At 49.5% G+C, this 24,801-nt stretch overlaps 1 protein-coding gene across 1 annotated transcript; it reads left to right on the forward strand.

Moving 5' to 3' along the window:
- GNA15 (G protein subunit alpha 15) lies at positions 1-20,655 on the forward strand. The gene is made up of 7 exons (XM_081134666.1): positions 1-561; positions 8,099-8,283; positions 11,971-12,125; positions 12,825-12,953; positions 15,260-15,389; positions 16,503-16,656; positions 19,728-20,655. Exons 1-7 carry the CDS (start codon positions 417-419, stop codon positions 19,952-19,954), a joined length of 1,125 nt encoding a protein of 374 aa, XP_080990792.1. The 5' UTR covers positions 1-416; the 3' UTR covers positions 19,955-20,655.
- Positions 20,656-24,801: the final 4,146 nt, after the last annotated feature.

A 24,801-nucleotide genomic window follows, 5' to 3' on the forward strand; every position in this document is an offset into this window, starting at 1 on the left:
AGAATGAGGAAGGAGGGCCCAGCCAATTGCTGGGACCCGGGCTGCTGGGGCCCTTCCAAGAGCTGCTCCGCCCTCCCCAGGGGCACCCACCTCTCCTCCTCGCCGCCACAGTCAACCTGTTAGGCCGGGCCAGGCAGGTCTGGAGATGGGCGGGGAGCCCTGAGCCTCTGCACCCCAGCTCCTGCTCCTCCTCCTCCCCCACCGCCCTGTGCCCAGCACTCAGGCTTCTCGGAGCTGGGCTGCCTGGGAGCCCGAGGCCAGGAAGTCCGGGGTTCCAGTGGGAGGGGTGACCCCCAAGAAGAGGGCAGCCCATTCACGCTTGGCTGCCAGGAGCCCTCCCCAGAGCCAGCAGAGTGGGGGTACCCTCCCCAGGGGGCCAGGGCCATGCTGCCTTGTGCCTTCTGAGGTCCCGCACCATGGCCCGGTCGCTGACCTGGCACTGCTGCCCCTGGTGCCTGACAGAGGATGAGAAGACAGCCGCGCGGATTGACCAGGAGATCAACAAGATCCTCCTGGAACAGAAGAAGCGGGACCGAGGGGAGCTGAAGCTGCTGCTGTTGGGTGAGTCCAGGGCCTGGCGAGAGGGCGGAGGGAAGAGGGGCTGAAGGAGAAGGTCCTCCCGCACCAGGGTGGGAGAACCTGGGAACCCACTTGCTGGATATGAAGACTGAGGCCCAGAGAAGCCTAGTTCCTCGTCCAAACATGGGCCCAGCCACCTTGCAGAGCATCTGCAAGAACAGAGGTGGCCCCGCGGGATGGCCTCATGGGGCCGGCCCCAGCCTGGCAGGCCCAGCACGCCCTACCGGCTCTGTGTCATGGAAAGGGAACCATGAGCTCAAGTCTCTGCCTGGGACTCTCCCTCCAGCTCCGTTCCTGACTGCCCTCCAGTTCCTCTCTCCCTGTCGCACCAAGCAGTCGGGAGGGCTTGACCCAGATTCTGGAGGTTTATTAGCATGAGTTTTGCAGGCAAAGCATTGCCAACTGGTTCTGATTGATTGATTGATTCATTCATTCATTCATACATTCAAGAAGTGTTAACTCCTGGGGACAGAGCAGCAACGGAGATGGAAGTTGTCCCTGCCTCCATGGACCTCATCTTCTGGTGAGGGAGGTAGACATTAAGATAAAAGAATTTCCAGAACCTAGAAGACTGAGGAGGAAAATTAAACCAATGAGGCAGTAGGGATGACTTGAAGGGCAGCAGACTGTGACCTCAGAAACCTCAAATCTTGTTGTCCACATGTGTCCACTTCCCCAACCACTTTGCCCTGTGTATGGCCCCAGGGATGCAGGCCTTGGAGGGTCTTCCAGGACTCTCTGAGCCCTGGGTGTGGGCTGGGGAAGGTTCTAGGTGTCCTGAAGTCACATCTGCCTGGCCCAGGTCAGAGAAGCTGTATAGTCACCTCTCTCTTCCCTTGCTCAGTGGGAAGCCCTGAGGATTAGAGAGAGGAAAGAGAGTGGGAGCACTGGGCGCCCAGGAATGGCACCTTAATTGAGTGACCTTCTAACATTGCTTTCTCTTATTGAACTAGGTAAAATAATCCCCCCTCCCATTTATTTCTCCAAGAAGATCTGGCATGGCATAAAATTCAAACCCTGGCCCCCTTGACCTCTCAGACCCTAGCTTCATCTATTGACCATAATATTTCAGCTGCAGCCACCTGGCTTCTTTGCTCTTCATTGAATATTTCATATTTTCCTTAAACATTTGGTAAAATCATCAATGAGCTGTTTGAGCCTGGAAAGTTTTTGATTAAGAATTTAATTGCTTTAATAGCTATCTCTATTTCATTTCTTTAACAGGGTATTGTTATATTAAATAATATATGTGATATATTTATATATCATTTATTAATACATAGGACTATTTAAGCTTTGAGTAAGCTTTGGTTATTGGTGTCTTTCAAAGAATTTGTCCATTTCTTCAAAATTGTTAAATTTCTGGGCATAGAGTTGTTTATAACATTCCCTTATCTTTTTTTTTTGTGTAGAATCCGTAGTGATGTCCTTTCTTTTTTTTTTTTTTAATATGTCTTTATTGATTTCAGAGAGAGGAAGGGAGAGGGAGAGAGATAGAAATGTCAATGATGAGAGAGTCATTGATTGGCTGCCTCCTCATGCCCACCACTGGGGATTGAGCCCACAACACGGGCATGGGCCCTGACCGGGAATCAACCCTCAATCTCCTGGATCGTAGGTCAATGCTCAACCGCTGAGCCACGCCAGCCGGGTTGATGTTCCTTCTTTAATTCTTTGTCTTCCGTCCCTTTTCTTCATCAGTCAGACTAGGAGTTTATAAATGTTAGTGATCTTTCCTTGTACATTTCAAGTTTATTTACCCCAACCTCAGGGCCCTTGCACTTGCTGTTATCCCCGTAAAGAGCTCTCAGTGTCACCCAAACCTTTGCATGACTGGCACTCTCACTCAAGGAAGGTCTCAGCTCAACTGTTATCTGCTCAGAGAAGTTTTCCCTAAATACCATGGCTACACAGACAGCCTCATCCTTCTCTATCCTCTCTTGACTTTTTCCCATAGCACCCACTCACTGACACTCAGGTGTTTACTTGTTTATTGTCTGCCTCTCCAGTTATACAGCAAACAGTGTAAGAGTGGGGACCATGTCTGTCTTATCCACTCCTGTGCCCCCAGCATCTAGCCCAGAAGGACAATGAACCTGATATATAGTAACTGTCTAATGCATGCTTTATAAATGAGTGAACGAATGAATGAATGAGTCATTCAATCCTGATTTAGGGGCAATTTTCCCCAGAGCTGTACCATATCTTCCTGGAGATGGGCAGGTCCCTTGCCCCACACCACTCTAACTGCTGCACAGCCAGCCCCAAATCAGGAAGCCCCTTCTGCTGTTGTGGGGAAGGGAGCGGGGAGAGGAGGTTGTCTGTGTCCCCGAGCACTGATGGTCACCCTGTAGACAGCCCTGTGGACTGGTTTCGACCACCCCCATCCCTTTCCTGAGGGCCACCTCCACACCTCTCTACCTTTTTGAAAACAGGAATTTTAAAAAAGTTATTTTTTCCTAAAGATTCACTGATCCTTTTGAGGATGAAGGCCCAGGGACCAGAGGGTGGGAGGGGGGAGTGTCTGTCTATGACAGGAAGCGATCACCATGTTGGGGAGGGGGAAAATTCAGAATGAAGCCAGCTCTGTCCACAATCCCAGATGAGGAAACCAAGGCCCAGAGAGGCAAAGTGACTTGCCCAAGGTCACACAGCCAGTATTGGAACCTAGAATTCCAGTTCCAGGTCTGTGTGTCTGACTGCCCTGTGCACGTGCCTCAGAAGAGAAAAGCCACAGAACCCCAATGACAGACCAGGACACTGAGGCCCAGGGATGTGGCAGCATTGGTCTGGGTCAGTGGCCACTGGGAGCCAGAGCTGGACTTAGAAGCTGAGCCACCTGCCCCCCTGCTGCCCAGACTGGCTCCTGTACCCCAGGAGCCCCGTTTCCCGGGGCGGAGGCGGGGCCACCGTCCCAGTGGCAGAGGCTGCACGCTGTCGCTGTCTCGCTGTCCCGCTGTCTCGTGATGCCCAGGGCTTGGCCCGCTCCTCCTGGCGCCTGCTGGTTTCCGCTTCCTCACCATCCCGGGAGGAAGTATCACTTCCCCTCTGGGCTTCGGGCCGCCAGGTGGCTGCAGCTGTCCCCGCAGCCCCCAGGCCCATGTGGGGGTTTCCTGAGGCAGACCAGGAGCCAGGGGCTGGAGGGATTCCAGGTCCCTTAGTGGCTTCAGGACAGGCTTGGGCTGCAAAGAGGGGTTTCCAACCATGGAGTTCTTCAGAATTCAGGTTGTGATCCATCCATGAGTCACAAAAACCATGTTGTGGGTGGAGACCAGAATTTTTTTTTCTTTAATAAAACAGAAGAGACGAGGGGGGGAAAAAATCAGTACACCGCAACATTGTTAACTGTCGCCTCCTGAGACCTTTGTTCTCTATATTTTTGGTGGAGACCTCAGGTCTGGAAGGCGACATGGAGAGAGGTCAGGGGGTGCAGTCCCCTGCCCCAGGCCTCAGGGCCATCTCCGGCAGCCCCCAGAGGAGCCGTCCAGTTTCTAAGCGTCTGTAGAAATGTCACATTAACTGATATGTTGATGACGCCTGACCCACCAGACTGACCATGTCCCATTCTGTGGATGGAGGACCCATAAGGGTTGACTTTAGTCCCCTGCTTCTCCACTAGCTGTGTAACCCTGGGAAAGGCCCTTCACCTCTCTGAGCACCATGTCTCCTGCAAATGGGAAAACAGCAGGGATCTTATGAGGATGGACCGAGGACATGCAGAGTGCCTTGGCGCCTGTCCTGGCAGATGCCAAGAGTTAAGCCATGCTCGCTGCGATGATGATGAGGCCGGTTGTTACTATTATAATTGTCCTTACTGTTTAGGTAGCACATGGGGAATTTTCAGCACGATAATTAAAAAGCTCATGGGCTCTGGACTTAGACAGAACTGGGTTTGACCCAAGGCAGTCCCCTCAACAGATCTGGGACTCAGTTTCCCTACCCGAAAAGTGGGGCCAAGAGGGGTCTCTCTCTCGCCACGAGGCTCAGGTGAGATGGTGCTTCATGCTCTCAGCTCTCAAGGGCACGTGGGCTTGGCCGCTTCTGCCATCCCCTAATGCCAAGCTTCTGAAGACTGGCAGTCTCCCCAGGTTTCTAAGTGGGAAGCAAGGCTGTGGGTTTATGTCACTGACTGTGACATTCAAATGTTTCACTTGCAGCATATTTAGTGAGCTTGGCATTTGCTCTTCCTAAAATCCAAGAAATTCCAGAATCTGAGACACGTGGCCCCACATTGGAGAGCTTTAGATTATGGACCTAGGGACCCTGTGGGGTGCTTTGTTTTCTTTTTGTTTTTTTAAATCCTCACCTGAGGATATTTTTCCCATTGCTTTTCAGAGAGAGTGGAGGGTAAAGAGAGAGAGGGAGAAACATCAATGTGAGAGAGACACATCGATTCGTTGCCTCCCACATGTGCCCCATCCAGGGGCAGAGCCTGCAACTGAGGTATGTGCCCTTGGCTGGAACTGAACTCAGGACCCTTCAGCCTGTGGGTTGACATTTTAACCACTGAACCAAACCCTAGGGCATTTTTATTTTTTTAAGAAAACATTTTGTTTGGGAATAATTTTGGATACACAGCACAGAGTTGCCCTCTAGTCCTAAGCAGCTTCCCTTCACATCCATGTCTTTTTTTTTTAAAGATGTTTTTATTGATTTTAGAGAGAGAGGAAGGGAGAGAGAGAGAGAAGCATGACTGGATGCCTCCTGCATGCCCCCTACTGGGAATCAAGCCTGCAACCAGGGCATGTGCCCTGACCAGGAATTGAACTGCTGACCTCTTGGTTCATGGGTCAACACTCAACCGCTGAGCTACACCCGGCTGGGTCACATTCACATCTTATAGAACTGCAGTGCCATTGTCATAGCTGAGGAATGAACATGGGACCCTTCCTGTCGTATCACTGTTAACTAAGCTCCAGACAGTGGATTGGGTGATTTGACTGTCCTTTCCATGAAGGCCCTTTTCTTATTCCAGGGTGCAATCCAGCATTTCATGTTGCATTTAGAGTTGTTTTTTTCTTTCTTGACTTATTTTGAAATGTGTGCAGACTTATAGAAAAGTTGTGCCTGGATTCTTCTGCATTTTTTTTTTCCTTTTTAATTTATTGATTTTAGAGAGAGAGAGAGGAAGGGAGAGAAAAACATAGACCTGTTGTTCCACTTAGTTGTGCATTCATTGGTTGCCTCTTGTATGTGCCCTGACTAGGAATCGAACCTGCAACCTTGATGTATCAGGATGATGCTCTAACCAACTGAGCTAGCAGGTCAGGGCTGCAACTGTGAACATTTTACCACATTTCCTTTATTCTTCTTCCCCGAATATATACACACATATATATGCCACCTGTAAGTGTATGCATATATACTTATAATTTATTGAATCCATAATTATAGCTATAATTTATTTACTATACATTTATATATTTAATACATACATACCTATTTTTTCTGAACTGTTTGACCTGATGCTTATTTACCCCTAAATACTTCAGTGGGTTTGAGTCTCACTACAAAGCAAAGGCCCCCCAGGACCACGACCAAAAGCTGGCGGTGAGCATGGCGCAGAGCTGTGGGCCAGACACACCTCACTCACACCTGCCAGCTCTCCCACTTTCCCCACTAATGTCCTTTATGGCAACACAACAGTGTCTCATTTTCTTAGACCTCGATTCCAGTGGACTTATAACACTCGGTGCCACCTCAGACCTGCCCTTGTCACCCTCAGATGTGCTGGGGATTGTCAGGGGGCAAGATGCCCCTGGGGGGTGATATAAGGTAGCACCCTCCTTTTCTTTGTCTCCCACACTCTCCACCCTCCTCCCTGCCCCTCTTCCTCTGCTCCTATTTCCTCTTTCTGGGCACCAACCAGGCCACCCCTTCCCTTTTTGCTGCTTTTCCAGTTCCTCCTGCAGCAGTCCCCAGTCTGGTCCCTGGAAAACCCCCATACCTGTGTCTCCCAGGAGCCAGGTAGGGTGACCAAGATGTTGGAGGAGCCTCCCAGCCTTGCACCTCCTGCCTGGCTATCACACCCATTTTACAGACAGAAAACAGAGGCACAGAGGGGGAAGGAGGTTCTGGAGCTCAGGCAGCAGGGAGCTGAGCCTTGGTCTTTGAGTTTCTGGTTCTGGGCTCTTGAAAAATCCAGAATTAATATCACAAACCCAGGGTCGGTTTTGTGTGTGAGCAATCTGGGCAGTCCCCCAGTGCCCTCTCTCAGAAGGGCTCTGTTTTTTTCATCTTGCACTTGGCCCTGTCAGTTCTGCAGCTGGGCTTGCAAGAGCCCCTCTCCCCACGTTGGTTCATCAGCAGGGCCCTCCCGATTCTGTTTCCTAAATATCTCGCATATGTGTCCCCTTCTCACCAGCTCCTGGGTCCACCCCATCATGTCCTACCTCCACCAGTGCAGTGCCTCTGCCCTGGTACCCCACAGCCTGTCCACCCCCGCAGCAGCAGCCACCAGAGGGTGCATGTGAGCATCCGAATGGGGTCCTGTCTCTCCTCTATCCACAGTCCTCCCTCCTGGGCTCCCACCGCCCTGGGGTAAAAGCCCAAGTTCTCCCACAAGACCCTGTATGACCTGCCCTGTCCCCTCCCTGCCATCACCTCCTCCCTCTCTTCCCCTCCAGCCACATGGGGACCCTTCATTGTTTCTCCAACATGCCAGGTGTGGGCCTGTCCCAGGACCTTTGCACAGGCTTTGCCCTCTGCATGGTATATCCTCCCTCCAAATCTTGGCACAAGAGCAACCTTCCCAGCCTTCGGCTCTCAACCCTACAAGTCACCTCCACCAAGAGGCCTTCTTTGACACTCAGCTATAGTAGTCACCTAAACATTCTTTATCTACCCTATTTTAGTTCCTTCATAAAAGTTTTTCTACCTGAGATTATTATAGCAAATAGTATTAATTACAATGAATAAACACTGATAGTACTGATAATAGTGAGCACTAATGTAGCTCTTGCTATATCTAAGCATGCTCTAAGCCATGGTCCACAAACTTTTTCTGTAGAGAGACAGATAGCAAATATTTTCAGCTGTGTGGCCAGAGGGTTTCTGTCCGACTACTGAACTCTGTAATTATAGGGAGAAAACAGCCTAGACTATCAGAACACAGGTGGGTGTGGTCATGTGCCAATAAAACTTTATTGATAGACACTGAAACCTGAATTTCACATAATTTTCACATGATATGAAACAAGTTTCTTCTGATTTCTTTCAGTGTGAAAACTGGAACCATTAAAAGTCTCAGAAACAAAAAGCATACAAACTGTAAAAGCTCCCTGGCTCTGCCTAAACAGGCTGAATTTGGCCCGAGGGCCATGGTTTGCAGCCCCCTCCTAGGAGCCCTTCCAATGAACTCGTTTGCCTTCAAGGTCATTGCTCGGGCAGGGCCTGGGGCTGATGCCCGGGGCAGGGGTGGGGAGACGAGGCCAAGGGTGGTCCCAGAGCGCGGCCCTGGCTGAGGGGAACCTGAGCCCAGGAGGCCCGCCTGAGACCGAGCGCTGGCGTGTCCCCACAGGCCCGGGCGAGAGTGGGAAGAGCACGTTCATCAAGCAGATGCGCATCATCCACGGCGCCGGCTACTCGGAGGAAGAGCGCAGGGCCTTCCGGCCGCTCGTCTACCAGAACATCTTTGCGTCCATGCGGGCCATGATCGAGGCCATGGACCAGCTGCAGATCCCCTTCAGCAGGCCAGAGAGCAAGGTGACCGTCCTGGGGTTGCCCCGTGGGCCTCGCACGGGGGGGGGGGGCCCTTAGGACCCCCAGGCCTTGCTAAGAACACCCCCTCCAGAGGTTTCTTGAGACCCTGCCCTGCATTCTAGGCAGCTCTGCCCAGCATGCTTTCCCCTCGCATGTCCCCCGTGCGTCCCCAGGGCTCCATCCTTGGACCCCGTGGGCATGGGGATCCTGAAGCAACACCTGCTCCCCTGTGGAAATACTAATACAATGGGCTGATTACTGCGGGGAGAGGCTACTATGCAGTTCATGCATCATATTACCTTTTTTTTTAAAAAAACAAACACATTTTATTGAGGTAAGAACACTCAACATTAGATTTATCCTCTCAAATTGTAAGTGCTCAGTATGGTATTAACTGGAGGAAGTATATTGTGCCGCAGAGCTCTACAACCATCCATCCTGCCTGACAGAAACTCTGCCCACTGCTCAGCAACTCTGAGTGTCCCCTCCCCAAGCCCCTTCTTCTCTGTCCCCCTGAGTCTGCCTGTTCTGGTTGCCTCCTGTAAGTGGGGTTGTGCGGTGTTTTCCCTTGCGTGCCTGGCCTGTCTCACTTAACATCGTATCCTCAAGGTTTATCCACATCGTTGCCTGTTGTAGAATTTCCTTCTTTGTATTTATTTTTATTTTATTTAAAAATTTTATTTTTTAATTACAGTTCACATTCAATATTCTTTTGTATTAGTTTTAGATATACAGCATAGTGGTTAGACGACCACATACTTTACAAGAATTTCCTTCTTTTTAAAGACTGAATACTATTCCACTTATGGGCCACACTTTCTTATCCATTCATCTGTTGATGGATATTTGTTTTTTTTCTACATCTTGGGTATTGAGAACAGTGCTGCAATGGGTATGGGAGTGCTCATATCTTTTCGAGATATGTTTTCAATTTTCTTTATAAACACCCAGAAATAGAATTTGTGGATCATATGGTGATTCTATTTTTAATTTTTTGAGGAACCTCCATACTGTCTTCTATGTGGTCACACCATTTTGCATTCCTACCAACAGTGCACGGGGTTCTAATTTCTCCACATCCTCACTAACACTTGATGTTTTGGGTTTGCTTGTTTTTTGTTTTTGTTTTTTTTTAATAGAAAGTAATCTTTTTTAAAAAGGTATCTTTATTGATTTCAGAGAGAGGAAAGGAGAGGGAGAGAGAGAGAGAATTGAAACATCAATGATGAGAGAGTCATTGATCCTCTGCCTCCTGCACGCCCCCCACTGGGAATCGAGCCCACAACCCAGGCATGTGCCCTGACCGGGAATCGAATCGAGATCTCCTGGATCCCAGGTCAATGCTCAACCACTGAGCCACATCGGGCTGAGCAGGGTTTGCTTGTTTTTTATAATGGCCATCCTAACAGTTGTGAGGTCACATTACTTTTCTAAAATCTGAAAGCATCTAGTTTGTGAATCTGAGATGGTCCAAGGACCTTGGAAGAGGGACTGGGGGCCTATGGTTCCTACCTCACAGGGCTGATATAAGAATGTGTTAAATTAAAAGTGCCCAAAGTTTTCAAAACAATGCCTGGAATGTACTATGGGCTCAGTAAGTGTTAGTGGGTGAAACAATTATTTAATCCTCACAGTAGCCCCTTTCAACTATTACCCCATATTATAGATGAGAAGGGGGCTCCCCCTAAGGATAACCACTATCCCATCTTCCATCACCATACGTGGGTTGCCTATTTTTTTAATTCTCAAAGTTTCTGTAATGATTTTTTTATGTCTGGCTTCTGGTGCTGTACAATATGTCTGTGATTCACTTATCTTTTGGGGGCATCATTTATTTCCACCATAAGAGTATGTCTTGGTTTATTTATTTGTCCATTCTGATGTTGTTGACATTTGGGTCATCTGCATATTTCTGTTGGGTATTTACTTATAAGGGACATGTAGTAGACACCAAACTATTTTCCAAGTAATTGTAGCAATTCACACTCCCAGCAGAAGTACATGCAGAGTTCCAGTTGCTCCCTGTCCTAATCAACACTTGGTATGGTTTTGATTTCCATTGCTCTGATTAATAAGAACTTGTGTACCTTTTCTTATGTTTGTTGGACACTTAGATATCCTTTTTTGTGAAGCAACTATTCAAACCTTTTGCCCATTACTTTGATTTTGTTTTTTCCCCACTTAAAAAAGTACAGTTGCTCGGTTTTTTCTTTACTGATTTGCAGAAAATTCTGTGTATATTCTGAATATACACAGAAGCACTTTGTTACTTTCACATCTATTGTGAGATTTATTCCTAGGAATTCACTATCTTTTGATGCTACTATAAATGCGATTTACATTTTTAAAAGTTTCCACTAGTTAGTGGTTAGCGTATAGGCACACATTTGATTTTTGTTTATTGATCTTGCATTTGGGGACCCTGTTAAGTTCTCTTGTTTATTCTAATAGTTTATCTATAGACTATTTTGGATTTCCTACATATAGTCACGTAATCTGTGCATAACCACAGTGTAATTTCTTCCTTTCCAAACCCGACCTTTCATTTCTTTCCCCTGGCAGGGACCTCGGTACAGTGTTCATTAAAATGGCATGAGTGGGCATCATTGTCTCATTTTCAGTCTTCTGTCTTTTAACAGCAAAGCACTTTGTTCAAAGCCCATTAAGGTCTATTCAGGGGCTTCACTGAATATAGTTTTACTATGAATTTTTAGAAGGATGTTTCTCCTAATATTTGCTTTTAAAATTATTAATTGCCCTGGCCGGTGTGGCTCAGTGGTCGGGGTGCCGTCCTTTGCACTGAAGGGTCTCAGGTTTGTTTCCTGGTCAGGGCACATACCCAGGTTGCAGGTTTGATCCCGGGTTGGGGTGCCTACAGGAGGCAAACAATCAATGTTGCTCTCTCACATCAGAGTTTCTCTCCCACTCCCTTCCTCTCTCTCAAGAATCAATGAAAAACATATCTTTGAGTGGTGATTAAAAAAAATTATTAATCAGTTTTATTGTGTTTTTTAAAACTTTGGAATATGTGTTTTCAGGCTGTGTATTAGTTTGCTCAGGCTGCCATAACAAAGTGCCACAGTCTGGGGAACTTATACGACAGAAATTAATTTTTTCACAATTCTGGAGGCTGGACGTCTGAGATCAAGGTGTCGGAGGGGCTTGTCTCCTTGGCATGCAGATGGCTGTCTTCTCTCTGTGTCCTCACATGGTCGTCCCTACTCCTTTTGTATGAGGACACCAGTCCCCACTCCTGGGGCTTTCACGTCCCTTACCTCGATGTGAGACCTGGGCAAGTTGCTTCTGGTGCCTCAGTAGCCTAATCTATGAAATGGGGGACACCTGTAGGGACTTGTCTCCTAGGAGTCAAGGAACCAGTGCTTGCAGAGACAGGAGGGGTGCCCTGCACTTAGGAGGCCCTTAGTGCACACAGGCCATGGCCTTTATCCCCTGTTGTCCTCTGGACCACGTTTCTCTGCTGCCCCTGGTACTGGGACAGTCACTTTCCCTCAGCACGCCCTCCGTGGGTGGACGCAGGAGTGACTGAGGGAGCACATCAGAGGGGACAGAGGTGGGGGGGCTGTGCGGGCCTGCACCTGGGCTGGGAAGGCGGGGCAGCTGAGAAAGGAGGGGAAGGGGGCTTGCTGGGATGTCGGAGGCTGCTCTGACCTGCCTCGTCCGTCCCTCCAGCACCACGCCAGCCTGGTCATGAGCCAGGACCCCTACAAAGTGACCACTTTTGAGAAGCGCTATGCGGTGGCCATGCAGTGGCTGTGGAGCGACGCCGGCGTCCGGGCCTGCTATGAGCGCCGGCGCGAGTTCCACCTGCTTGACTCGGCAGTGTAGTGAGTCTGGGTCGCGGCGGTGGAGGCGGGGTGCGGGGTGCAGGGTTGGGGGTGAGGTGGGCACAACTACAGATTGAGATGCAGCCAGCAGAGACCCAGTCCCAGGATTACAACTAGACAGAGGGGGTCCCGAGTAGCCAGCTCCTACCCTGGAGACATGCTGTTGGGGACATGCTGTTGGGTGTGAGCTGCCTTTGGGATGGTGGACATTGTTCCTGGGGTGAGGTTGTATTTGGGTGACATTGTATCTGGGGTGACATTGTTCCTGGGGTGAGGTTGTTCCTGGGGTGACCCTGTTTTGGGGGTGATGTCATTTCTGGGGTGACATTGCTCATTATCACATGGTGATGCTGTCCTGGGCACGATGCTGGGCGCCCAGGGTGATTTGCTCCCAGGCCATCACTATTTTCGGGGCAATGCCACTCCTGGTGACAGCCCCCAAGGTGACACCCCCTACAGTGTTGCTGTTCTTGAGGTCACACCGTCCTTGGGATAACGCTGCTCCACAGGTGAAGCTGCTTCTCCCAACGCTCCCATGGCCTCAGGGTGGTGCTCCTGGGCCATCTACAGACCCCAGAGATCCTGGCTCCTCGTGGGGGGGGCTCTCTCCCCTACCAGGATCCTCACTGGGCCCTGGGTGGTGGGCCTGAGAAGGTAAGGGAGGCTGCAGGGCCAAGCTCAGGGCTCCTTGATCCCCAGCTACCTGTCTCACCTGGAGCGCATCACCGAGGAGGGCTACATCCCCACAGCCCAAGATGTGCTTCGCAGCCGTATGCCCACCACCGGCATCAACGAGTACTGCTTCTCTGTGCAGAAAACCAACCTGCGGTGAGTGTGCAGCCTGCTTGGTGGGGAGTGCTTCCTGGAGGAGGGGCAAAGCAGTTGGGGCCCTGAGGGATGAGTAGGAGTTTCCTAGACCCAGCCGTCAAGGGGGTTCCAGGCTGAAGGAGGCAGAATTGGACATAGACACCTCCAGCTCCCATACAGTCAGGACCAGGACCTGGAAGAGCCCAGAGTGAAGCACCAGAGCTCCTGGGAGAGGGGACATTGGTATTAGGGCATTGAAGGATGAGATCACTAGTGCCGCCCCTTGAGGGGCTATTGTGCAGGAGAAGACAGAGACTGTATGGTTGGAACTATGCCAGAGGGATGGATTTGGGCTGGGGAAGCTCAGAGGCTGATCCCTCTAGTGGTCTATAAAGGGGGTGAGACTAGAGGTCTGGAGAGTCAGGAGGAGGCAAGAACCATGGTCCAGGCAGGAAGGGATAGTAAGGGTCGGGACAGTGGCCATGGAGATGGAAATGAGCAGATGGTGCAAGAAATGTTTCTAATGTAGAATGGACAGGACTAGATGAGTGTGGAACTTAGAGCAAGGAGTTGAAAATGACTCCCAGTTTTCCCATCAAGGTGACAGGGTAGAAGGTGGAGCCACCATGGCAGCAGCAGGATTGGGGGGAGTATTATATAAGATGATGAAGTCCTTGGGGTACATAGAGGCTGAGGGGTCTAGGGCATCTGGGAGGTGACTGGGCAAACACAGGCCTGAGCTGGAAGACAGAGTTGTGGTGGCCAGTGCAGCAAGGTAGCATCCAGGTAGGGTGATGGCCAGTGTCAAAAGCTAAGGAGAGGTCAGGAAGAATACAGCAGGAGGAACAACTTCTGGGGTTGGCAGTTAGCGGGTCATCAGTGACCTTAGCAAGCTCTGTGCCTGTGGGCTGATGACAGCGAGCTGTGGAGAGCACAGGGTGATGCCTGGAGATAGTGGTTGTGATCAACCCACCCATATTGAGTCTCTCATTTCCATGGACACCCTCCCCCACCCCAACCACACTATTCTGGCCTCTGCAATAGTCCTTTCCAGGAAGGTTCATAATTTAGCTGTTTGCCATGAGCCTCCTCCACTGGACGGAGCGTCCCACAAGGTTAGGGGCTGAGTGTCAGCCTCCTGCTTCACAGTGATGATCAATCAGATCAAGATCAGAGTGGAAGTTGGTAATTGTGGGAGGATGGATGGATGGATGGATGGATGGATGGATGGATGGACGGATGGATAAATGGATAGACCAGTGAATGTATGGGTGTGTGGGCGGAGGATGGATAGATGGGTGGGTGGATAGATGGGTGGGTGGATAGATGTATGGATGGGTGGATGGATGGGTGGGTGGATAGATGTATGGATGGGTGGATGGATGGGTAAAAGTTTAGGAGTGAAGGTAGAGGGTGGGGATGTTCACAGGGAAGGCTGTGCTGGAGAGGGGATTTTTAGGTGAGAGATTGAGTTTGTTCTTAGGCTAAGGAGAGAGGTTAATCAGTGGAGTGAGGGCACAGAGGAAACTAAGACTCTGAGATGGGAGGCTGGCAAGTAGTGTACCCCACTTCTGTCTTAGTCTCCAGAGCCCCACTCTCAACATGGGGGTTTGAGGGAGTCTGACACATCAGAAGGATTGGTCTCTGGAATCAGGAGCCACAGGCACTAGCCTCTTTCCCCTCCTGTACAGTGGGGCAAGTCCCTTCTTGCTCAGAGGCTTCTAGCATTTCCTGTTGGCTTCCTGAGTAACAGTCCTATCCCCGGGGAAATGACGCAGGGCTTATCAGTGACCCACATTTCTTAGAAGAGGGCACAGGAAGGCAGGAGGGCTCAAGCTTCTGTTGTGGTGTGTGGGGGTGGAGGCCTGGCCCTCGCCTTGGTCACACACAGGGGGAATAGTGTTTGCCACTGAACAGTCCCCTGGCCAACCAGAACACAGCATTTCTGCTTCACTGAGGGGAAAACTTGAGTTGTGGAGACTGGCTGCAGTTTCCCCTGGGTCAGCCAGCCAGAACAAGGGCAGTCTCCGGATGCATCTGACCGCTGTCCTCCACCATGAGGGTAGAAATCAGACAACACAGTGCAGTAGAAGTTGGGAAAGTCCCTTCTCCTCCCTGCACCTCAGTTTCCTCATCAGTATAATGGGTGTAACAGTGATACTGTGGGAGTGAAATATAATAACCCACAAGAAGGTGGGCCCAGTGGCTGGCCTCTGTTCTTGCTGCTCATCACATTGATCTTGGCATGTCTCAGACATGACGGGTCTGGGGTAACACGTCGTGGGGCCTGATTAAACCTGAGCTCTGAAAGGTGGCAATTCTGGTAGGATTGTTGACGTCGGGGGCCAGAGGTCAGAACGCAAGAAGTGGATCCACTGCTTTGAGAACGTGATCGCCCTCATCTACCTGGCCTCGCTGAGCGAGTACGACCAGTGCCTGGAGGAGAATAACCAGGAGGTGAGGGCCACAGGGGGCGCTCGTCTCCTCCCGCTGGCCCAGGGACCCACAGCTGGGCAGGGAGCCCCAGGACCACTCTTGAGCGGGCCTGAGTGTGTCTGGTGTGGCTTTAAGCCTCACCTTCCACTCTTTCGCGATCAGACCATTGAGCCCCAAGACTCAGACCCACAAGTGTTTGTGTTGCCAGCGACACTCACATGTGACATGTGTGCATGCATACATACACAAACACACACAGTGGGACACTCATGTCCTGAGATACGGCCCCCCAGAAACAACACAAGCTGTCCTGGAAATACTATCACACTGCAGAGACAATGCCACACTTTTATTCAGAAATGCTAGTGAGGATCAATCTTCTTTTGTGACCTCTTCTCCTAACTAACATCCAGCATGAAGGCCAGGGACACTGTCATCTGTGGCATGTGCAGTTTTAGTGGTTAAAGTGTCACATAGACAGTTTGGGCATTTGAGAGGGAGATGCTACAATTTTGACTTTCAGAATGAATCAGACAGAATGAGTCTGAGGTTGTTCTGACATACCTCTCGCCAAGTGACATGTCCTAGTTTGCTGAGGCAGCTATAACAAATGACCACAGACGGGGAGGCTGAGACAACAGGAAAGGTTTCTCTCCTGGTTCTGGAGGCTGAAGTCTGAGATCCAGGTGTCGTTGAGGCCATGAAGGAGAATCCGTTCCATGCTCTCCCAGCTGCTGGTGACTGGCAACCCTTTGTGTTCCTTGGCTTGTAGATGCATTCACCCATCTCTGCCTCCATCACCACATGGCATCCTCCTCATATGCGTGGCCGTGTCCTAATTTCTTCTTTTTATAAGGACATCAATCATTGGACTTAAGGCCACCCAATTCCAGTATGACCTCTTAATGAATTACATTTTAAAGACCTTATTTCCAAATAAGGTCACATTCTGAAGTTCTAGGTGGACATGAATTTGGGGAGGACACTAGTCAGACCAGTTGAGGCACAGAACCATGTTGGGCTTACACAGCAGCTGGCCACACCCTCTCAGACCCGTCTCCGCGTAGAGGGAGGGCTCCTGTTTGAGCCAAGCTGCCTGACTTGAGTGATGAACTCCTGTGTCCTCCAACCCAGAACAGAATGAAGGAGAGCCTGGCTCTGTTTGGCACAATCCTGGAACTGCCCTGGTTCAAAAGCACATCCGTCATCCTTTTCCTCAACAAAACCGACATCCTGGAGGAGAAGATACCCACCTCCCACCTGGCTACCTACTTCCCCAGTTTCCAGGGTGAGTGTCCTAGAACTTTCTATACCCTACCTCCCAAAAAGCAGCTCCCAAGATAGATGCTCATCCAGGTCCTACTCCAGCCTGGAGTCAGTGGAGTTTCAAATGCTGTTAGACAGACCGGAGTTCCAGACCCACATCCTTCCACTGCCCAACCTCTCTCTGGTCTCAGTTTTCCCATCTGTAGAATGAGGTAAAATAACAGATACCCTCACACTCGATATAATTGCTTAAAATGGAGGATTCCCAAAAGACATATATTACAGGTCTTGTGAGGGTGGGTCTGCTGGACAGAGTTCATTGTCATGAAGCATACCCAGAAGGCACAACACTATTTCCAGAATCTGCTTAGATTTTTGACACTTTTCTTTTTCTAACTTTCTAGTCATCTCATCTATACCTAATTGGATAGCATTTTTATTTTTAAATCTGTGACTGACCTCTGAACAAGTCTTTCCAAAGGGCACGGCTTAGTTTTCATAGATACAAGAACCCTCTTTTATGCTGTGCTAGTGGCTAATAGATCTGTATTAGTGTCTCATTAAGTGCATATTAACCAGAAGGAATACAACAGGTTTGGGAACAAACCTTTGGTGCAACCCAAGGCGCAAAGGGCCCCGGCCAACTAGAGCAGAGTACAGGACGTGGTGGGCGCCATGTAGTGTATCTTCCAAAGGAGATGTAAGGTTTTGGTGAATCCAGGGAAGGGATGTATTAGAGAGCACTTTCCCCAGAGTGCCACTGTGAGGCTAAGGGAGCTGCTAGAAGTATCCCAGCTGAGTAACAAATACCCCCCCCCCCCCAAAGTTAGAGGCTTAACCCAGCCACTTCACTTTGCTCACGATTGTGGGGGTCAGGAATTTGGGAAAGGTTGAGGCAGTTGTTCACCTGTGGCCCATGTGCATCAGCTGGGGCGGCTGGGATTGGAGGTGTGCTTCCCAGATGGCTTCTTGCACTGTGTGTATGGTGACTGTTCTCCTCCACCTCTCCCTTCCTCCTCCTCTCCTCCTCCTTTTACTCTCTTCTTCTATCCCTCTCCCTCTCTTTTTTCTCTTTCTCTCCCTCTCCTTCCCCCCATCTGGTGTCTCCTAACCCAGGGCTAGGTCACAGCACGGCTGTCCCTGGATGGCCAGACTTCAGCCCGGGTGGAAGCCTCTGCTCATGACCTAGCCTCAGACGTCGCAGATGGTTACAAAGGCCTCATTCTATTGGTCAGGAAAATCACCCAGGTCAGCCCAAACCCAAATGGAGGCAAAGAGTCTACCTTACGATGGCCAAACAGCCTGCGCCTGCAGGGAGGGAAGGAAGCAAGGGCAGCCACCTTAGAGACGAGCTATCTTTGTTTAATTGGGCTGCTGTGACAGATGGCCACAGACTAGGGGACTGAAAACAGCAGACATTTTTTCCCTGACAGTCCAGGAGGCTAGAAGTCTGGAAGCAGGGTGTCAGTCAGTGAGTGGCAGAGCAGAGTCCTTCAGGAGGCTCTGAGGGAGAATCTGTTCCAGGCCTCTCTCCTGGTTTCTGGTGGTTGCCTGCAACCCTTAGCATTTCTTGATTTACGATGTATCACATGCATCACTCCAATCTCTTCTTCCATTGTCACATGGCCTTCTCCGTCTCTGGTTGTCTCTCCTCTTTTTATAAGGACACAAGTCATTGAATTTAGAGTCCAACCTAATTCGATATGATCTCATTTCAACTCAACTCTGCAAAGATCCTATTTCCAAATCAGCTCATATTCTGAGGTTCTCAGTGGACGTGAATTTGGGGGGGATACTATTCACCCCAATACGCAATCAACCATAGTAGATGAAGCCCTTAGTTTGCATGTACTAAGCATCACCATGGGTGTGACCCTGTGGCCTTGTCAGAGCCCATGTGGCCAGTCTCAGCCAGTCATACCCACAAGACTCAGAAACTGGGTGACAAATGTCAACTTATTCCAAGGTGGTGGTCTGGACACCTCTTATCACCCTTCTTAGCTGGCAGCACTTGGAGAGTTTGGGAACAGGGATAAAGTAGATAGTTTTGAGGATTGTTTACTTTCCTTAAGGTCAAAGGGAACCCCTATGACTCATTCTTTTCTCCCAGCCAAAGAGGCTGGAGCACCCAGTATACTAAACTTCCAGCTCCTGGCCTTTCTTTCCTGTATACTAAATAATACACATGACAACAATAAACCAATAACAACTAACACATCTAACACTGATGGAAGCACCTTTATGTATTGACTTGTTTAATCCTCATTAAAAACCCCTGTGCAGTAGGACTCATTTTTCTCACCTCTCTAGAGATGGGGAAACTGAGGCACAGAGAAGTACAGTCACTTGCCAGAAGTCATACAGCCAGTGAGTGACAGAGGCAGGATTCCAACCCAGGCCATCTGGATTCAGAGATGGCAGGTCTTACCCACTATGTTAGCCTGCCTTTCTGAAAGAGTGATAGCATACCTCATGGAGCTTTGATTATTGAGCATGGAGCCCTGGACATGATTACATTGAATCCTCACAACTCTGGGAGGCCTGGGGCTATTCCGATCCCAGTTTTACAAACCATGAAACTGAGGCTCACATAGGTTACGTGAATTAACATATACCCAAATTAGTAAGTAGCAGAGCCAGGCGGAGGGCCCATAACTCATCTTGTGCTTTCAACACAGCAGCCCATGTGCCTCACCAGGGCAGCCATCCCTTCCCCTTTCCCGGCCTCAGTTTCCCATCTGCACCAGCATCTATCTGCAGCTCGGGTTCCCATCCCTCCAGCTCCAAGCCCAGCCAAGAGAGTCTCTTCAACACGAGTTCTGACCAGAGCCCCAGAGCTGAGGCTCATTGGTTTGCTCCAGGTCATCCAGCCTAATGCTTCCAATGGTTGGGCTGGAGTCAGGTGACCTGCTAGAAACTCAAAAGCTGGCATCCACCTGTTGCAGCTGTAGTGGATACTTGCTGAGGTCCCTGCAGCCCTAAGTTGTCCACATCGGGCAGAGAGTTTCCAGGCCCCCCTGTTGGTCCTAGGAGGGAGGGTCCCCGCCTGCCTCAGAGCCTTGTGTCCTGACTGCCCTCACCCCTGCTCCCTAGGCCCGAAGCAGGACGCGGAGGCAGCCAAGAGGTTCATCCTGGACATGTACACCCGCATGTACGCCAGCTGCGTGGACGGCGCTGACGGGGGCAGGAAGGGCTCGCGCTCCCGGCGCCTCTTCAGCCACTACACGTGCGCCACGGACACGCAGAACATCCGTAAAGTCTTCAAGGACGTGCGGGACTCGGTCCTGGCCCGTTACCTCGACGAGATCAACCTGCTGTGACCCAGGCACCCCCTCCTCTGGTGTCCGCAGAGCGGTGGCGGGCAGGACCTTGAGGGCGTGGCCCGCGCTCTGAGAGCCCAGAGAGCCCCGCCGTCGCTCCAGGCCCGCGGGCGGGAGGGCCCCGGGGTGCGCCGGGGATGGAAGGACAGTCCCCGCCCCTGCCCTGCCCCTGGCCAGGACAGCCCCTGGGGGCTCCTCTCTTGACTCCTAGGAAAAGGAGCACAGTGGTCATCTGGGACACCAGGGTGGAGGAAAAGATGAAGAGAGCAGGGGATGGAGGACTTGGATGGGTGGGGCTCTCGCAGGATCCCCACCTCCGGGTTTATCCCCTCCTTGGTGGGAGTCTGGAACTCCCTGAGGATGATACCCCCAGGGATGGGGCAGTGGTCCTTCAGGCCCAGGGACAGGACTCTGGCGCCCCCTAGTGGACAGGAGACAATACCCCCCAGTTTGAGGTCTGGGTAGCTCAGAGACCTCCCTTTTCTGTGGAGGAAGAGACTCCTGGAAAACGGTGAACCCCTAAGGGCCTCATGACTCAAAGTGTGTCCTATTACGGTTTGCAGACGGGAAAACGAGGCTCACAGGCATCCCCCTCCTTCCCAGGCTGGGGGCCCGGTGCACTGCATCTTAAAACCTGTATTTATTCCCTTACCTGCAGGGCCCCCTTGTGAGTTGGACATTAAAGAAATGACATTCTGGACACCTGTGATTTCTTTCTTTTTTTCAATCCTCACCCGAGGATATTTTTTCCATTGCTTTTCAGAGAGAGTGAAAGGGAGAGAGAGAGAAAGAGAGAATCATCGATGTGAGAGACACATCGATTGGCTGCTCCTGCAGCATGTGGGGATACGTTCCGGGGACCCTTCAATCTGCAGGCTGGCGCTCTAACCAGAGTCAAACTGGCTAGGGCAGACCTGTGATTTCTTAGGGGTGTCCTGTTTATCCCCTGTGGTTCCTTCTCAGGTCTCCTGTCCCATGCTGGGTAGAAACATGGAGAAGGAAGGAAAAAAGTTCTACTTGTTTACCCACTTGTGCTAGTCATGCGACCTAGAGCTGTCGGGGAAGGTGCACACTTTTAACTAGGAGGTAGAGTCCAACCTCTCTCCCTGAAGGGGGGTACATTTAAGCCCACCCTGTGTTGCTATTCACCCAAAATTCCAGCAGCAGCTCCCACCCACCTCTGATGAAGATGAAGATAATGGCTCTATGTACACCAGATCGTGGTGTCCCACCATCCTCAGGGATGCCCCATGTAGCACAAGCCCTATCATTCCCATTTTACAGATGAGAAAAATAAGGCACAAAGAAACCGAACAATTTGACTAAGGTCATACACCTGAGAGGTCACAGAGCCAAGATTCTATTCATTCAACACTTTTTATTTATTTATTAAATATATCTTTATTGATTTCAGAGGCTGGAAGAGAGAGAGAAACATCAATGATGAGAGTCATTGATTGTCTGCCTCCTGCACGCCCCCTGCTGGGGATGAAGCCCACAACCCAGGCATGTGCCCTGACCAGAAATAGAACCCCGATCTCCTGGATCCTAGGTTGATGCTCAACCGCTGAGCCACGCCAGCCAGGTAACACTTTTCTTTTTTACTTAAACCTTTGTGTTTTAGAATAGTCTTAGATTTACAGAAAAATTGTGAGGTTAGTACAGAGAGTTGCCTTGTAAAACCACACCCAATTTCCCCTACTATTAGCATCTTACATTAATATGGTACTTTTTTTTACAACCAATGAACCAATATTGATACATTACTAACTAAAATTTATATTCGGATTTCCTCAGTTTTCCCCTAATATCCTTTTTTAGTCCCAGTACCCCATCCAGGACCCCACATAATATTTAGTCGTCATATCTCCTTAAGTTCCTTTTGGCTGTGATAGTTTCTCTGACTTTCCCTGTTTTTTATTACCTTGACAGTTTTGGGGAGTGATGGTCAGATATTTTTCCTGGGGTTGCTGTAACAAAGTACCACAGACTGAGTGGCTTAAAACAACAGAAAAGGCCCAGCTGGCATGGCTCAGTGGGTGAGCGTCAACCTATGATCCAGGAGTCACGGTTCATTCCCAGTCAGAGCACATGCCCAGGTTGTGGGCTCTATCCCCAGTTGGGGGCCTACAGGAGGCAGCTGATCAGTGACTCTCTCATCATTGATGTTTCAGTCTCCCTCTCCCTTCCTCTCTGAGATCAATAAAAATGTATTTAAAAAAAAAAAAGCTTTAAAACAATAAAATGTATTCTTCCAATTCTTGAGGCCAGAAGTTTGAGATCAAGGCAGCAGCAGGGCCATACTCCCTCTGAGAGCTCTAAAGCAGGATTCTTCCTGCCTCTTCCAGCTTCCGATAGGCCCAGGCATCCCTTGGCTTGTGGACAGTGGAACCTCTTTGAGTGGGTTCCTCAGTCCCATTGACATGACCCCCGTGGTCTTAAGAGCTCATACTTCTGGTACAGCGAGATGCTTTGTCTTGTCCTATACTTTCACAGCCCCAGCTATGCATTTGGCCAATTCTCCAAGGAGCCCTGATTCCTTTTCACGGGAGATATTTAGAGACCACACTCTGATCACAAAGTTAGGAAATCCATATTTTCTTCACTCACCTTTTTATTTTGAAAATACTTTAAGCCTACAGAACTTGCCAAACTATTGCAATGAAGTCCCATCTACCTTTCATCTAGGTCAGGTTTCAGCAAACCATCTGCTCTATACCTGTTTTTATAAATAAAGTTTTATTAGCACAGAGCCACACCCATTTCATTTACATTTGGTCTCTGGCAGCTTTTTCTATGGGGGGCAGTGTTTCAACAGACACTGCCAGGCCCTCAAAGCTGAAATTATTTACTCTTTGGCTCTTTGCAGAAAAAATTTGCTGACCCTGAGCTAGATCTGCCCGTGGTTAACCTTTTATATTTATCTGAACAAAATCTAAAAGCATATTATATATTCTGTAGAAAATATGCACATTCTTTTTCTTAATTTTCTAAATAAATTTAGAATAAGTGGAGATATCATGCACCTTTACTTCAAAACACCATGTATTTTCTATGAAAAAAATCTTCTGTTAAATAGCGAAGGGTGATAGTCAAATTCAGGAAATATAGCATTGATACAGTAGTATTATCTAATATACAGCCCAGATGAGAATTTCCTCAATATTGTCTTTTACAGCAGCTTTCCCCTCCATTCCAGTATCCAGTTGGGAACCACTCATTGCATTTTATTTCATGCATCTTGTGTCTCTTTTCATCCAAGACAGCCTTAGCCTTTTTTGTCTTTCATGACCTTGACTCTTTTGCAGAGTATAGGCCAATTATTCTGGGATGTCCTCAGTGTGGGTTTGTGTGGTGCCTCCTCATGATCTGATGCAGGTTGTATATTTTGGCAGGGGTAGCACAGAAGTGATGTGTCCTCCTCAGTGAGTGATATCAGGATGCCAGCCATGTTTGTATGCTGCATTTCTGGCGATGTTTACTTGGATCTCTTGGTTAAGGCTGCTACTGGAAAGGGGACCTAGCCCTCAGCGGGTCTGCCTAGGGCTGGCAGGGAGTGTGTGGGTTCTTGACTTCATGCAGGAAAAATTTCACAACATGAGTCCCGGTGACTATGAGGGAATGTTTATTAAAGCTGGGGACAGTGAAACAAGAAAGGGCTTAGCATAGAAGAAACAACAGGAGAGCCCAGGGCAGGCTGCCCTAGTGCTCTGGGAAGTCAGAGAAAAGGGGGCCTGGGGAACAGGTTCAGGGGTTAGCCTGGGAAGAGCTGTCCCCAGAGGGAGAGCGTGCGCTGGGTCCTTGGTCTTGAGACTTTTACCTTTCTCTTGCAGATGGTAATCTTAGGGGAGGCCTCCGGGGAGGGTTTCAGCAGAATAGTCATCAGTTTTCGAGGTGCGCTCCTTCAGGGTTGTGGTGTCCACTGATTGGTCAGTGTCAGGGTCGGGTGGGGGGGCAGGGAGTCGGGTCGTTAGTCATTGCAGCTGGTCCTGGTGTTGCCCACCTGGTTTTGCTGCTTTCCTGGGTCTGGAGCTGAAATACAGCTGAGGTCCAGATGTTATCTCTTCAGAGATGACCTTCCGTATCTGCTGAAAATTGCTCTGCCCGTTTGTTCAGCTCCCTCAATTTCCCTATTCCCTTGTCCTGGCTTGCTGGCCTGTCTCAAGGCGACATTCATCAGGTTTCTTGAGTAAGATATTTTTCTCCTTGTAATTCATATTTCTTTGTAGGAAGATACTTTGAGATTATGTAAATATCCTGCTCTCCAACAAAATTCCACCCAATAATTGTAACATTTACTTTTGATTACTGCCTGGGTCAATTAATACTATGATGATTATAAAAGAGTGATTTTTCTAACTGCTATTGGGTAGATGCCTAAGAGTGGAATTGCTGGGTCATATGGAAAGGCTGTTTTTTTTCTAATTTTTTTTATTGTGGTAAAGTACACATAACCTAAAATTGACCATTTTAGCCATTTTAAGTGTACCGTTCAGTGGCATTGAGTACATTCACATTGCCGTGCAGCCATCCCCACCATCTATCTCCAGGACTTTTCACCTTTAAAGCTGAAACTGTTCCCATTAAACACTAACTGCCCCTCCCCCTCCGCTAGGCCCTGCTCCCCCCCCCACCTACTTCCTGTCTCTCTAATTTTAAGGTCATTCATTGCTGGTGCTCCCATAGCTCAAGGTTTGGCCAGCAGCAGCCCCTCAGGCTGGCTCCTGTATCTCTGTGCCAGGTCCCCATCTTTCTCGGAGCTCTTTCTTACTCTCGGACACACTAACATGTTCCAGGCTCATCTTGCACTCTCCCTGCCTTACTGCTTTTATATTTTATTTTGTTTT

The sequence above is a fragment of the Miniopterus schreibersii genome (genome assembly GCF_964146895.1).
Source record: "Miniopterus schreibersii genome assembly, chromosome: 4".
Lineage (NCBI taxonomy): Eukaryota > Metazoa > Chordata > Mammalia > Chiroptera > Miniopteridae > Miniopterus > Miniopterus schreibersii.